Source organism: Paramormyrops kingsleyae, chromosome 19 (assembly GCF_048594095.1).
Source record: "Paramormyrops kingsleyae isolate MSU_618 chromosome 19, PKINGS_0.4, whole genome shotgun sequence".
Taxonomy (NCBI): Eukaryota; Metazoa; Chordata; class Actinopteri; order Osteoglossiformes; family Mormyridae; genus Paramormyrops; species Paramormyrops kingsleyae.
In genome coordinates, this window is record NC_132815.1 from 17,424,069 (window position 1) to 17,435,747 (window position 11,679).

At 41.1% G+C, this 11,679-nt stretch overlaps 1 protein-coding gene across 1 annotated transcript; it reads left to right on the forward strand.

The window, feature by feature from the left end:
- Window positions 1-1,354: 1,354 nt before the first annotated feature.
- On the forward strand, window positions 1,355-7,581 carry tdh (L-threonine dehydrogenase). The gene is made up of 9 exons (XM_023800751.2): window positions 1,355-1,490; window positions 3,456-3,649; window positions 3,774-3,816; window positions 4,210-4,280; window positions 4,373-4,522; window positions 4,675-4,847; window positions 5,556-5,646; window positions 5,984-6,253; window positions 6,397-7,581. The coding sequence occupies exons 2-9, from the start codon at window positions 3,460-3,462 to the stop codon at window positions 6,534-6,536; spliced, it is 1,128 nt and encodes a 375-aa protein (XP_023656519.1). The 5' UTR covers window positions 1,355-1,490; window positions 3,456-3,459; the 3' UTR covers window positions 6,537-7,581.
- Window positions 7,582-11,679: the final 4,098 nt, after the last annotated feature.

The following is an 11,679-nucleotide window of genomic DNA, read 5'->3' on the forward strand; positions in this document are numbered from 1 at the left end:
TGGAGCGGAGTGGCACGTGCAGACCTGCACGAGTGAAGCAAGCGACGCTCTCAAGGGCAATGCAATCAGCGTCAGAGGGACAGCGGCCGTGTGCAGGGAGGCACACACATACCGGCACATCCTGCATTCCAGGCCAGGCTGAGTTTTACCCACAGCCAGATATACGAGGGTGTCCAAGGCTAGAAGTCGATCAGTCCATGACTGCAACATGGTTGTCGGGATTGTACCCACTCACTAAATTCAGGTGCACTCTTAGTGATTTTGTTAAAGACACTCAATATTCTCTTCACATAAGGGTAAAGGAAATGTATAACAAGTATCTGAAATATTGAAATTCAGAATAATATGAAAAATATAAGCATGATGTTTGCTACACCTCAAGTAATTCAGCTGAGTAAATGATGCCACTATTAGACATTTTTGAGTATTTGTGGTCTGTCTGGTTTTCAGAATCTCATAATGTAGATTATATGAATTAAAAGATGATTTTAGCCATACTCAATGCTCTCCATGGAGGAAACCAAGGTCAAATCCTCATTATTTTTTCTACAACTCCAACAATCACGATCCATTAAAGGGCACAACTAAGATGGACTGACACGTTTGACCTCGGTATTATAGAAATCCTTACTTTTGCTAATTGCTAATATCTATCATACTGCTCACAAGCAGAATAGAAGTATGGCAGCATTGCTGTAATCCTCAGCTAAGCTAAGTCTCTTCCAGTGATAACTGAGATGAAGCAGTGACTGGCTGGTTTGTTTCTGAGAGAAGAATATTGGTCCCGTGGGCAGGGGAGTTAGCAGAGCTAAGATCATACAGTATGAGCATCGACCATTTCATAACACAAGGTATTGTGTTTAATAATAAGTATATATTATATATAATAAGTAAACGCTATCCTCCTCACACACATAATTTATTTATTTCCCTCAGCATGGTCCTTCAAAGTCAGATTATCAGCGAGCGCCAGACTGGTATCTAACACTCACATTTTTGAACAGTGACTGAAACCCAGAACTTATACGTGACGCTCTCCCTCCCCCCTCCCCTCCCCTCCCCTCCCGCCGTTCCATGGTGTTCAAATAAACCGGACATTTTTGACACAGCACAGCTGTATAAATACACGCGAAGATGCTCACCGACAATAACATTACTTAAAGCCTTTAACCCCCACCGCGCCAGCCACAGATGCTATTAAAAAGGACGCTTTTAATATCGCCCCCCCCCCCATGCGGTATCAAATATTCACGTCATGCGGGCGTCACCAGGGCAGGGAGCCGCACCCCCAGCCTTTCGTCCAATCAGAATAGAGACCGGCTTCCTTCTTTGCCAGATGGCTTCCGATATATAACAGCGTCCAAGGCTGATGCAATATAGCGCCTGCTTCTGATAACACGTGTAGCATATAGCCAGCCAATCCGGGAAGCATCTGAAGGACACACAAAAAAATTGTAATTATTTTTCATAAGCACCTATATATTTTCCTGGTGAGTAAATATTTTTAAATTTTAACGTCTTACTACGTATTTCCCCATTGGTGCATTAACGATATATTATTAATTATTGATATTATTGTTAATTTATTGGAACATGTCTTCGTGTACAGTTTCAATGTACTTTTAACAGAAATGGTTTATGGTATGCTTATTGTGGACGTAGCAGCTTAGATGCCTTTGTTATATGTATTCGGTGTTACTTCGACTGTTATAAGGAACTTACTTGATAGATACGGTAACTAGGTTTAATTTAGAGAGCTGGTTATACCGGACGCAGTAACGAATGAATCACTTTTTTACTTCTCGGCTTCGTTTCTCGTGCTGCTGGATGCTGTACTTTCACTGCAGAGGCGTTCTGTACTGTAATGATGTGTATGAAAGGAAACGGAAAAATAAACGCACTACGTGACGGCTTCAGCATGTTTTCCCCTCTGCTAACGCGTCATATTTCCCCTTTACCCATTTAACTATAACGAATTTACGTGAATATAATTTTGACCATTCGATGGTGAATTATGCAAAGACATATCTGATTTCTAAGTTATAAAGCGAGTTACTCGATTTTACTTATTCCCTCCCCCCCACCACCGTCGTCAGAAATAGCATTCAGTACAGATATAAAAATATTTTTGCGATCAGATTTTTAAAACCTGAGTGGTTGGCCTGCTTATGTCGTTGGTCAGCGTAGTATCGTATTACACACGTATGAAAGCCTAGTGTTATGAAATTTACAAAGGGCATACGTGCTTTATGCACATTCGAAATGTCGCCGAGTCCTTAGAAGAATAGATGCATATGATTTTACTTAAAAACTAAATTTCCACCGACAAAGCGAAATCAAACAATGAATTGTGTGTTATAGAGTGATAATTATATAAATAAGGACAACGGTTCCCGTCCGGTTTCATTTTTTGTTTTATTATCGTGAATGTGATTTATAGCTCTGTGACATACCATGATATACGCTTATGTTTAAAGAATTTCTGCAAAAAATCTGCAAACGCAGTTTAATATTCACATATACTTGATCACTTTTACATAGCTTCCGTTTTATTTCTTATTTATTGAAAACGAGGAGGATCTGCAGTTCAAACGCGACAAAATCTCTTAGTAGCAGCCGATTGAAACAATTTTGAAATTGTATATCAACGCAAAGCTGCTAGACGCTGTGAAAACTTTAGATGGAACGTTTGGGCTCCTGCTGCCTTGTCCCCGCGTCCTGATTGGTTAAAAACGAAGGCAGGGCACTATAAAAACTCGCAAATGATAGTGAGACGTCCTGAAAACCCGAGCGCAGAGGTAAGAGCGAGTTCACTCAAGAAAGATGTATTCATACAAAACATTCAGATAGTATTTTTTTTTTTTTATCATTTGTGCACAAGGAGATTGTAAAATAAAGAAGAAAGTGCTTACTTATTACTGTTTTTTTACTAGAATGCCATGTCATGTTTAAATCGATCTTATTTGTCAGTTTCCAAATGATTTACAATTATTAAATAAAACGTCGTTGGTTAAACACATTTCTTAAACGATTTCAAGCTGTTTAATTCGTTAATTAAATATTAACGTCCTGTCAATTAGATTAACTTCTGACCACCCTAAACATGCGAAAATAATGTCACTTTCGTGCCAAACACGCGCTGCAACCTCGGAGTTCTTGAAATGTACTGTTCGCTACAAAAGGGACGTCCGTCTTGGGTCAAATATCAGCTTAATTTTGTTGCTCCCGGATTATTTTGAGCTTGGTGAATGCAGTTTTGTTTTGATGTGTACTTGTGGGGAAAATAGACAAAAAAAGCAAAAAATAAAATAAAAAACGCGGAACAGTAATACGGATATGAAATGTAACTAATAACACAGAAATTGCTCCACGTGACGTGGCCCTGTGACTTGTCGCAATACTCGGGGATTGTGAAGTGGAATGGTTCCGCCCTAAAATCCCCTCACCTTTCTTAGGTAAATGAAGATGCCTTTTGTCAGAGCCCTGAGCAAGGTGGCCAGGCAGGTCCTCCAGGATCCAGGATGTGGCTGTCAGCCCATGGCCATCGCTGTACGCACCATCAGCTTCTCCCCTCGCCAAGTCACTTCCGATGCCAATTTCCACTCTGTCTCCTTCTCAGAGACGGACCACCCCAAGGTCCTCATCACCGGTAAGTTTCCCTACAAAGCACCTGTGGTCTTAGCTCTCAAAATATTTTTGCTTTATTGAACAGTTGTGTGACTGTCATCCGTCAATGACCTCTTCTCATTGACTCATTGAATCTTCACTACCAGGTGGTCTTGGACAGTTGGGGGTTGGACTGGCTAAGTTGCTACGGTGAGATGTTTCCTCCATTGCGAAATGAATACAGACTTTGTTAAATCGCTCAACCCATTTATTTGATCTGTTTATTCACTTTAGGTTCCAGTATTAAACACACATTAATAAGTTACTGGTGGCCATTTAAACAATTGACACTGTGTAAGAATATGTCCTGTCATGCCTACCACACCCAAACTAAGCAATCGCACACTTTTTTTTAACTCAGAGTGCTACGCAGCATTACACACTAGGCCACAGGCTAGCATTTTATTGCTGTTTGAACATATAGGAACAAAAGCAGGACACATACATGTGCTTTCTTTTGGGAACTTACTGACTTGCTCAATGGGTCAATGGCTTTTTGTGTTGCCTAATTGTGATTGAAGCCTGTTTGTTATCCTTTCACAGGAAAAGATTTGGTAAAAACAATGTAATTCTGTCAGACATCAGGAAACCTCCAAGTCATGTTTTCCACAGTGGTGAGTTTAAGGCTGATTAATTGATCACATTGTATTTTTCTTGACCCAGAGAATGAGTAATTGTTACAAATGTCTTTTTTTGTGTACTGCAGGGCCTTTTATTTACTCTGACATTTTGGACTACAAGAACCTGCGTGAGATTGTGGTGAACAACCGAATTACTTGGCTTGTCCACTATAGTGCCCTCCTTAGTGCTGTGGGAGAGGCGAATGTGTCTTTGGCCCGGGCTGTGAACATCACAGGTGAGGAGCGGATATCTGCTGTCCCTCTTGGCTGAACGGCCTTTGCTCTCCGCAGATATTTGGTCTGAAAATGGAGGAAGTTTGCATGATGAATGTAAACTGGAATACCAAGAGGAACCTTGCAGATTGACAAATATGGCTTCCTCCTTCAGGTCTGCACAACATCCTGGACATTGCGGCTGAACATGGCCTGCGGCTGTTCGTCCCCAGCACCATCGGCGCATTCGGACCCACCTCTCCCCGGAACCCCACCCCTGACCTGTGCGTGCAGCGCCCCCGAACCATCTACGGTGTCTCCAAAGTCCACGCAGAGCTCATGGGAGAGGTAAAGGCCATCCCATGCATCTTATGGCTGCTCGATATCACGTCGCATTGTAATTGCGAATATATGGCGCATGCACTATAAGCACCAGGGCTTTAGATGACAGCCGTAAACATTTGTCCACACGCAGGTGTTACCACACAGACATTTGCTTACACCTTCAGTTTGGTAGTAGCAAGCGTAAAATATTAACGAGATGTGTATTGTGATGCCCAAAAGTTGTGATCCGTGATCTGTATTAAATTTAGTGTATCCTTATGTTTATTAAATTTGGTTAGCAGTGTACGCCCCATGCTACCGTTTTGGTAAAACATGGAAGCGATAGGCACTTGAGTTGTGGTGAAAAAAATGGAGAACAGCAGCCACAATGTATTTTGAAAGAGGAGATATTGTGGATAAAAGGTAAAAAAGATGGTAAAATAAGGATATGCCAAAGTTATACAGATGGCTAATTTTTCGGCGTCACATACGCCTCTCATCAATATTGTAGGCATAGTACTAATTTGCTTACCAAATTGCGGGTGTAAGCAAATATCCGTATGGACAGAAAGCCGGTGTCCGGATGAATGTTTACTCCTGTCATCTAAAGCCTCGGTGATTACTGCGCATGATGTGATATTGTAGCAGCCCTTGTGTGCATCTGACATCCTAAATGGACAGTCAGGGGCTTCTGTCCCTGCAGTTACGCTCACCGTCTCCTCTGTCTCCCAGTACTACCACCACCGGTACGGCCTGGACTTCCGGTGCCTCCGGTACCCGGGCATCATCTCTGCAGACTCCCAGCCTGGTGGCGGCACAACAGGTGAGCAGTTTTAATCATCTTGATGTCTAAAGGAGGTTTTTTGTGGTCAGTATAAGACCAGATGATCCATTTCAAGATGTGTTCTCCTTGACGCTGGGGGCCATGTTATGGTAGAATTTTCCAGATCCCAAGTTTACTTGTACATGTGTGTATATCTTCACATCTTTGGTTGTATCATTATTTATTTTTCTGTGTGTGTTTTTCTTCAATTTAATGAAAAATTTAATGTTTCTATACAGGTGTAATTGTCCTCCTAAATTCTTTTCTGTTCATACTCTTTGATTCATGTGGTAGCGAATACCCTTCCAGCTCATTAATAGCATGTTCCCCTGCCCAGACTACGCCGTGCAGATCTTCCACGACGCAGTGAAGACCGGCAAGTTCGAGTGCAACCTGAAGCCAGACACGCGGCTGCCCATGATGTACATCGACGACTGCCTGAGGGCCACGCTCGAGGTGATGGAGGCGCCGGCCGAATCCCTCACCATGCGGACCTACAATATCAACGCCATGAGCTTCACCCCTGAGGAGCTCGTGACGGAGGTGCAAAAGCAGCTGCCCGATCTCCAGGTCACCTACGACATCGACCTCGTCCGCCAGGCCATAGGTGAGGGATGCCATTCTGCCACAGATCGTCAAGAATGGCTTTGTTACCCTATTAACTGAACATCAACTTGTTGTTGTGTATCTGCATTCTTGTATCAGAAAATTCTAATCGCTAATTCTAATGACCTTTTCTTGTCCCTCCAGCTGACAGCTGGCCCATGAACTTTGATGACAGCAACGCCCGTAAAGACTGGAGGTGGAAACATGACTATGACCTTCCAGAGTTGGTCCAGACGATGCTCAACTTCATTGGCTCTGACTCGCAAATCGCCCATGCTAACTGAACACGCCCAGGCTACCTGTACATAGTGTTAAAACTAGATCTGCACACAGCAGAAGCTCACGGTCTGTAAATAGTCTTACTCCATGATTTGGGAAATGCATTTATTAGAGATTCTGGTAGCCAAGATATCTACCTTCCTCTTTGTATCTAGAGGGGGATAGTTGATTCCCATTAAATTACTGGGAAACCGTTTTGTGAAGACAACTTTCCAAGTGAAATGATGGGAAGCTTCTGGAATCTGTAGCTCTGAAACTTTGGATGCCAGCTACGTGCAGTTTAGATCTGGGAAATGTTGCAAAAGTTAATGCCATGGAGGGAGAAGGTTTGTGCTTCCTTCTGGACCCTGTCATGAAGATGGATTTTAAGAGACCAAAGGAATATTTCTGTGCAAATTATTACAATGTATCAAGGGCTTTACTTGAGGGGAAGTCAAAAACATCACCTGAAGTTGTATCATCCTTCTGTTAAATGGTTTTACATTGATTTTCTCTTCCTGGGTAACAAGGAACAGTAACTATGTTTGATCATTTGTAAGTTTGTTTTGATCCTTGTCAGTATGAATATAAAACAATGGAACATAGAATTACATGACAAACACAGTGGTCTATTTTAAAATGGCAACGTACAGATGAGTGTTTGACAATATGCAGAATTTAAGGTTCATGATTAGAATGCAAAAGCAATTCTGAAATGTCTGATGATTTCCTTGGATATTTATTTTATAAGCTATTTATTGTGTGTACAGTGGAACTTGGCAGATGTTAGCATTTGTTTTGTGACACTGTACCAATGGTCCTGCTTATTATTTTTTACTTTTCAAAAAGTGTATACCTCCATTTGGAGAGTTATCCTATTCTTGACATGTTTGTCGGCTGTTTATGCAGCTACAGTGACAGCTTATGCACCTTCTTTATTCTTGATGCAAAATATTCACTATGGAATGAAATGATAACAGAGAAGCTTTCTTTGGAGTTGTAGAAAATACTTTTGTTTTTTAGCTGCCCTTTTTGTTCCCGGAAATATCAATAAAATGTGTTTAAATACGAGTTCTTCCAGACTCGGCCTGTTTTCTGTTCCATCCCCTCTCTGCAGGTCTTACCGTCAGGGCTGGGCTGGCAGTGAATATCAGCACTTTTTTCTGTCTCTTTTTGCTTTCTTTTTTCAGTTTGGTCAGACTGGGATCACCCCAAGTTCGAACGGTATCCCTCTTGTCCTCATTCCAGCAGAAAAGCCATTTATTTCAATAATTAATTAATATTAAAACACAATATTTCTTAAAATCAACAATAAAACTGGAAGAATTCTTAAAAGCAAGAAATGCAAACATCAAATAACATGGACATTACAGTGATTAAAATGTAACCTTAAATGCAAGCAATCTGAGATTTTGGGAATAAAACAAGGTTAATCACACACAATGCAAAACACACCAAATATAGATTCATATTGTTATTAAATTAAGGTTGAAAGGGTGCTACAAGTAACCAACCAAAACTACTAAATTTGTGTAATTAATTCATTTAAAACTATGAAAAACACCTCAAGCAGAAAGAAAGCACACTTACCTTAAACCCCAAGTACCATCTGTGTGCTTCAGAAGAGGAGATGACATCAGTCTCCATCCTGAAGTTCAAGTCGGCCCAGATTTTGTGAGACAGCCTTTGTGCCTCCAGATGAACCTCTCTGCAGATGAGCATGGTCCTGGCATTCCACAGCTCTCACTGGGTAATGCTGACCAGCAGCCACATCCAAGGGCTGAAGGGGTTGTGGAGGTTAGGAGCAAAATCGCTCTCCCCAGCAGGGAGAAAAATGACGCCTCAAAATAACTCCCACATTTACGCAGGCTGTGACGTTTTCACGTCATTTGCGGAAGTAATTCCATACACACTGAAACGAGCATAAATGTATACATCACGTGGCTGTCCACACGCTGATCTGTAAATTAGTTTTTTTTTTCCTCAAATATGCAGCAGTGACACTATATAACACGCTATTTAGCAGCATACAGTTCAGGAAAAAGGGAAAACGACAATTACAGCAACTTAATTTAATGTAGGCCTATGGCATGTACATTGCATATTAATGTTCTATCCCAATAAAAAATATTCTGCATGGTTTTGTGTGGTAAAAACATGTTTTTTTAATCAAGTGTTAATCAATGCCATGGTCCAAAACCGGCCCACCGCTTCGGTCGAGAGCTGAGGTGCAGCTAAGCCTCTGGTATCACATGCAATTCCACTGCTACTGTTACTGGTTACATAGCGGAACAGTGGAAGATCCCATGATCTGCCCCTTTCCTGGTACAGGCCTCTCTTATTTTGTAATGCCACTGCAAGTCATCAGTGGATATTCCTGCCAGCACTAACCACATCTTGCAGGAGGGGCTAACAGGTTGCATAAGAATTACATTCTCATCAGTCATCATCAGATTATGAGATATGTACCTGAAAGAAACTAAGTCACGAGACATGGGAGCCCGACCAGGATAAGGAGGAATGAAAGGAGTTCATACTTCTCATGTGATGTGGCTCCCAATCGCATTCAGGGGCGCCGTAAGGGGGAGGAAAGCTAGGACGATTCCAAGGGCCCCTGAGTGACAGGGGCCCTAAAAAATTAGGAAAATAACTGGATTGGTTTGGACTGGGGGGCCTAATATGATATGCTTTCATGGGGCCCAAAATCTCTAGCAACGCCCCTGATCGCATTATTACCACGTCTTCAGCTTCCCTAAAATAAAATGTTCTGGGCAGCGAGCCAGTGACCAGGACTAGCTTTTAGCAGACCCCCAACCACGTGAGCCTTTCGTGTGTCTGCTGACTCGGTCAAATACGGGGGAAATTTATGCTCAGACCAGGTGGGTCACTTAAATTGAAAAACATGACAGGAGCAGCGGTTGACATGCTGTCCCAAAACGGTTCATCATAGGCTTTTGAGTACTGCTTAAAAATGGAAGCATGGTTGATCACGCGTTCAATTTAGTTAACATAGTCAAGTAAACAGCATCACACTAAATAGCTATAGAGCCATCCTAGTCGTTTATACAATAATTGCGGGAAATGTCACAGGTATTTTTCCGTATTGGCATTAGTATCTGTTGAGGTGTTGCATGGGTGTTGACAGAATTAAACTGACACTTTGTAGGAACAAAGCCATTACCCCGAAGCACAATGGCATTTCAAGGATATGAGAAGGCACATAAGTCACGTTGGCTTAGTACAAATAAGTCTCGCGTGATTGTACTTGCCTACCACAGCTCGAAGTTATACAATAAAATATTACTATCGGACCGCATTCATTTTATCTTAGATGTATTTATTTAGCAGACGCTTTTGGTGTATAGCGACGTGAAAGTCAGGCAAATAGTACATTGAAAAGTTTTATCGTTGCATTCTTCTAGTTCACCTATTGCTCAAGGTCATGCCTGTTTTGAGCGGACCTATGAGGGAACTGTTCAGTTGCAGAGTCGCTTAAGCGGAATTTCATAGTATTTCCCCCGTGATTTATCTGATGCGTTCTCTATCGATCTTGTGAAAAGAACAACTCGTTATAGTTTAATCGATTTACATAGTAAAAAAAAAAATTATACCATCAAACTGACCAGCCAAATTTGAAATTAGAAAAAAAAATACATCTAGCAGGGGTACAATTAAAATCGGGTAAATCGTCTGGTTAAATCAGAGTGCTCGTGTATATCACACTAGGAATGACCGAAAAATCTTATTACGATTAGGCCTATAGTTAGCGTACGTCACGCCTAAAGGTGTGGAAATCAAGCTTGGGTGCAGCTGGATTAAGCTGATCGCGTTGTACTTGCACTCATTTGTGAGAGGGGTTGGGCACAATACTGTATAGTAGCCTATTTATTGTCTGAATACTGACTAAACAATCCTGAATGTACATATATTCTGGTAGAAGACGTAAAACGTGTATCTTATTCAGAATACTTTTAGAATACTTAAAGAAACTGTAATATGTATATGAGTGAAAGGGTATTTTGTGTTTTTTTGTAACCGTTTTTATTAATCAGGCTAAATGCTGGTGGAATATGGACACGTTTTCTTTTTAATGTTTGAATAAATGCGCAAACCAATGAGATGATTTCTGTGAACAAACAAAGCAATTAGCCTAGCCACCGTTTTAACCACAGTTAACAATTAATTTCACAATTCAGATTTATGCTTATGTATTTCATATTAAAATATCTTTAAATGCAAAAATCGCTGTCCTTTCTAGTAATGTGTTCTTATTGCTATAAGCTCACTGCGTGGACAACTAAGAAAAATTTATGCTTGCAGAAGGACAGGATAACATTAGTTTGAAACAGTTCTACTGGTTTAGAAACTCGACTAATGCTGACTTAAAATATATACATTGTTTCAAAAATGGGTATTTTAAAAGTATTCCAGTTAAATTTCATGAAGTGTACTTGTACCTGTACTTGAATTCCGTCACAGTATAAACCTGATACTGATTTTCAAGAAAGGGTGTATAAGGGGCAGAGCAAGAGAGAGAAACGGCGTAAACTACAGATAACTAACGTCATTAAGTGACGCCACCTAAACTACTGCCGATGCAAATATGGGTAAATTTGGCCTGGGAAGGTTATGACAACTCGATCGCTTTCGCAAGTGCTGGAATCGAGGCACAGTGGAGCCAGCCGGTATCAGGACAACACGTGGCTCTGTTTTTTTAGACACTGTCGCAAGGCCGGTGTGTGCATGGTTCATCTGATGATCTTTCAGCTGATGTGCTGATGACCCAGATGAACGGGGGGTGACATGGTAGCAAAAAAGGGGGAGAAGCATTTCTGGCATTAATAGTTTAGTTACACTAAATTAGAAATAACTAAGTAGCATAAGGAATGGATTCAGTAATCTCACCTCTGACAGTCTAATGAAATTAAAATAAGTCAAGAGAACCAAACTATGCATGTGTATATGTGGTTTGAGTGCATAGCTGTGCAAGTTTATAGCCAACGTATCACAAGTACACATCAACCTACTGAAATTTGTACTGTCCAGCTACCAAACCTTTTTCGTTAATAAAGAATTATGTAATTTAAACATTTTATCTGGGCGTATAACAGTGCCGGATAATGAGGTGTATTACCGCCCCCTGGTGTCACCCTTCAGTCGCACATATTT

Bases quoted from the DNA above. Each gene is read 5' to 3' on its own strand.
- tdh (XM_023800751.2), top strand. From the start codon at position 3,460: ATGAAGATGCCTTTTGTCAGAGCCCTGAGCAAGGTGGCCAGGCAGGTC. The intron at 3,650-3,773 runs GTAAGTTTCCCT...CTTCACTACCAG, and splicing joins CCCCAAGGTCCTCATCACCG to GTGGTCTTGGACAGTTGGGG. The intron at 6,254-6,396 runs GTGAGGGATGCC...TTGTCCCTCCAG, and splicing joins CCTCGTCCGCCAGGCCATAG to CTGACAGCTGGCCCATGAAC.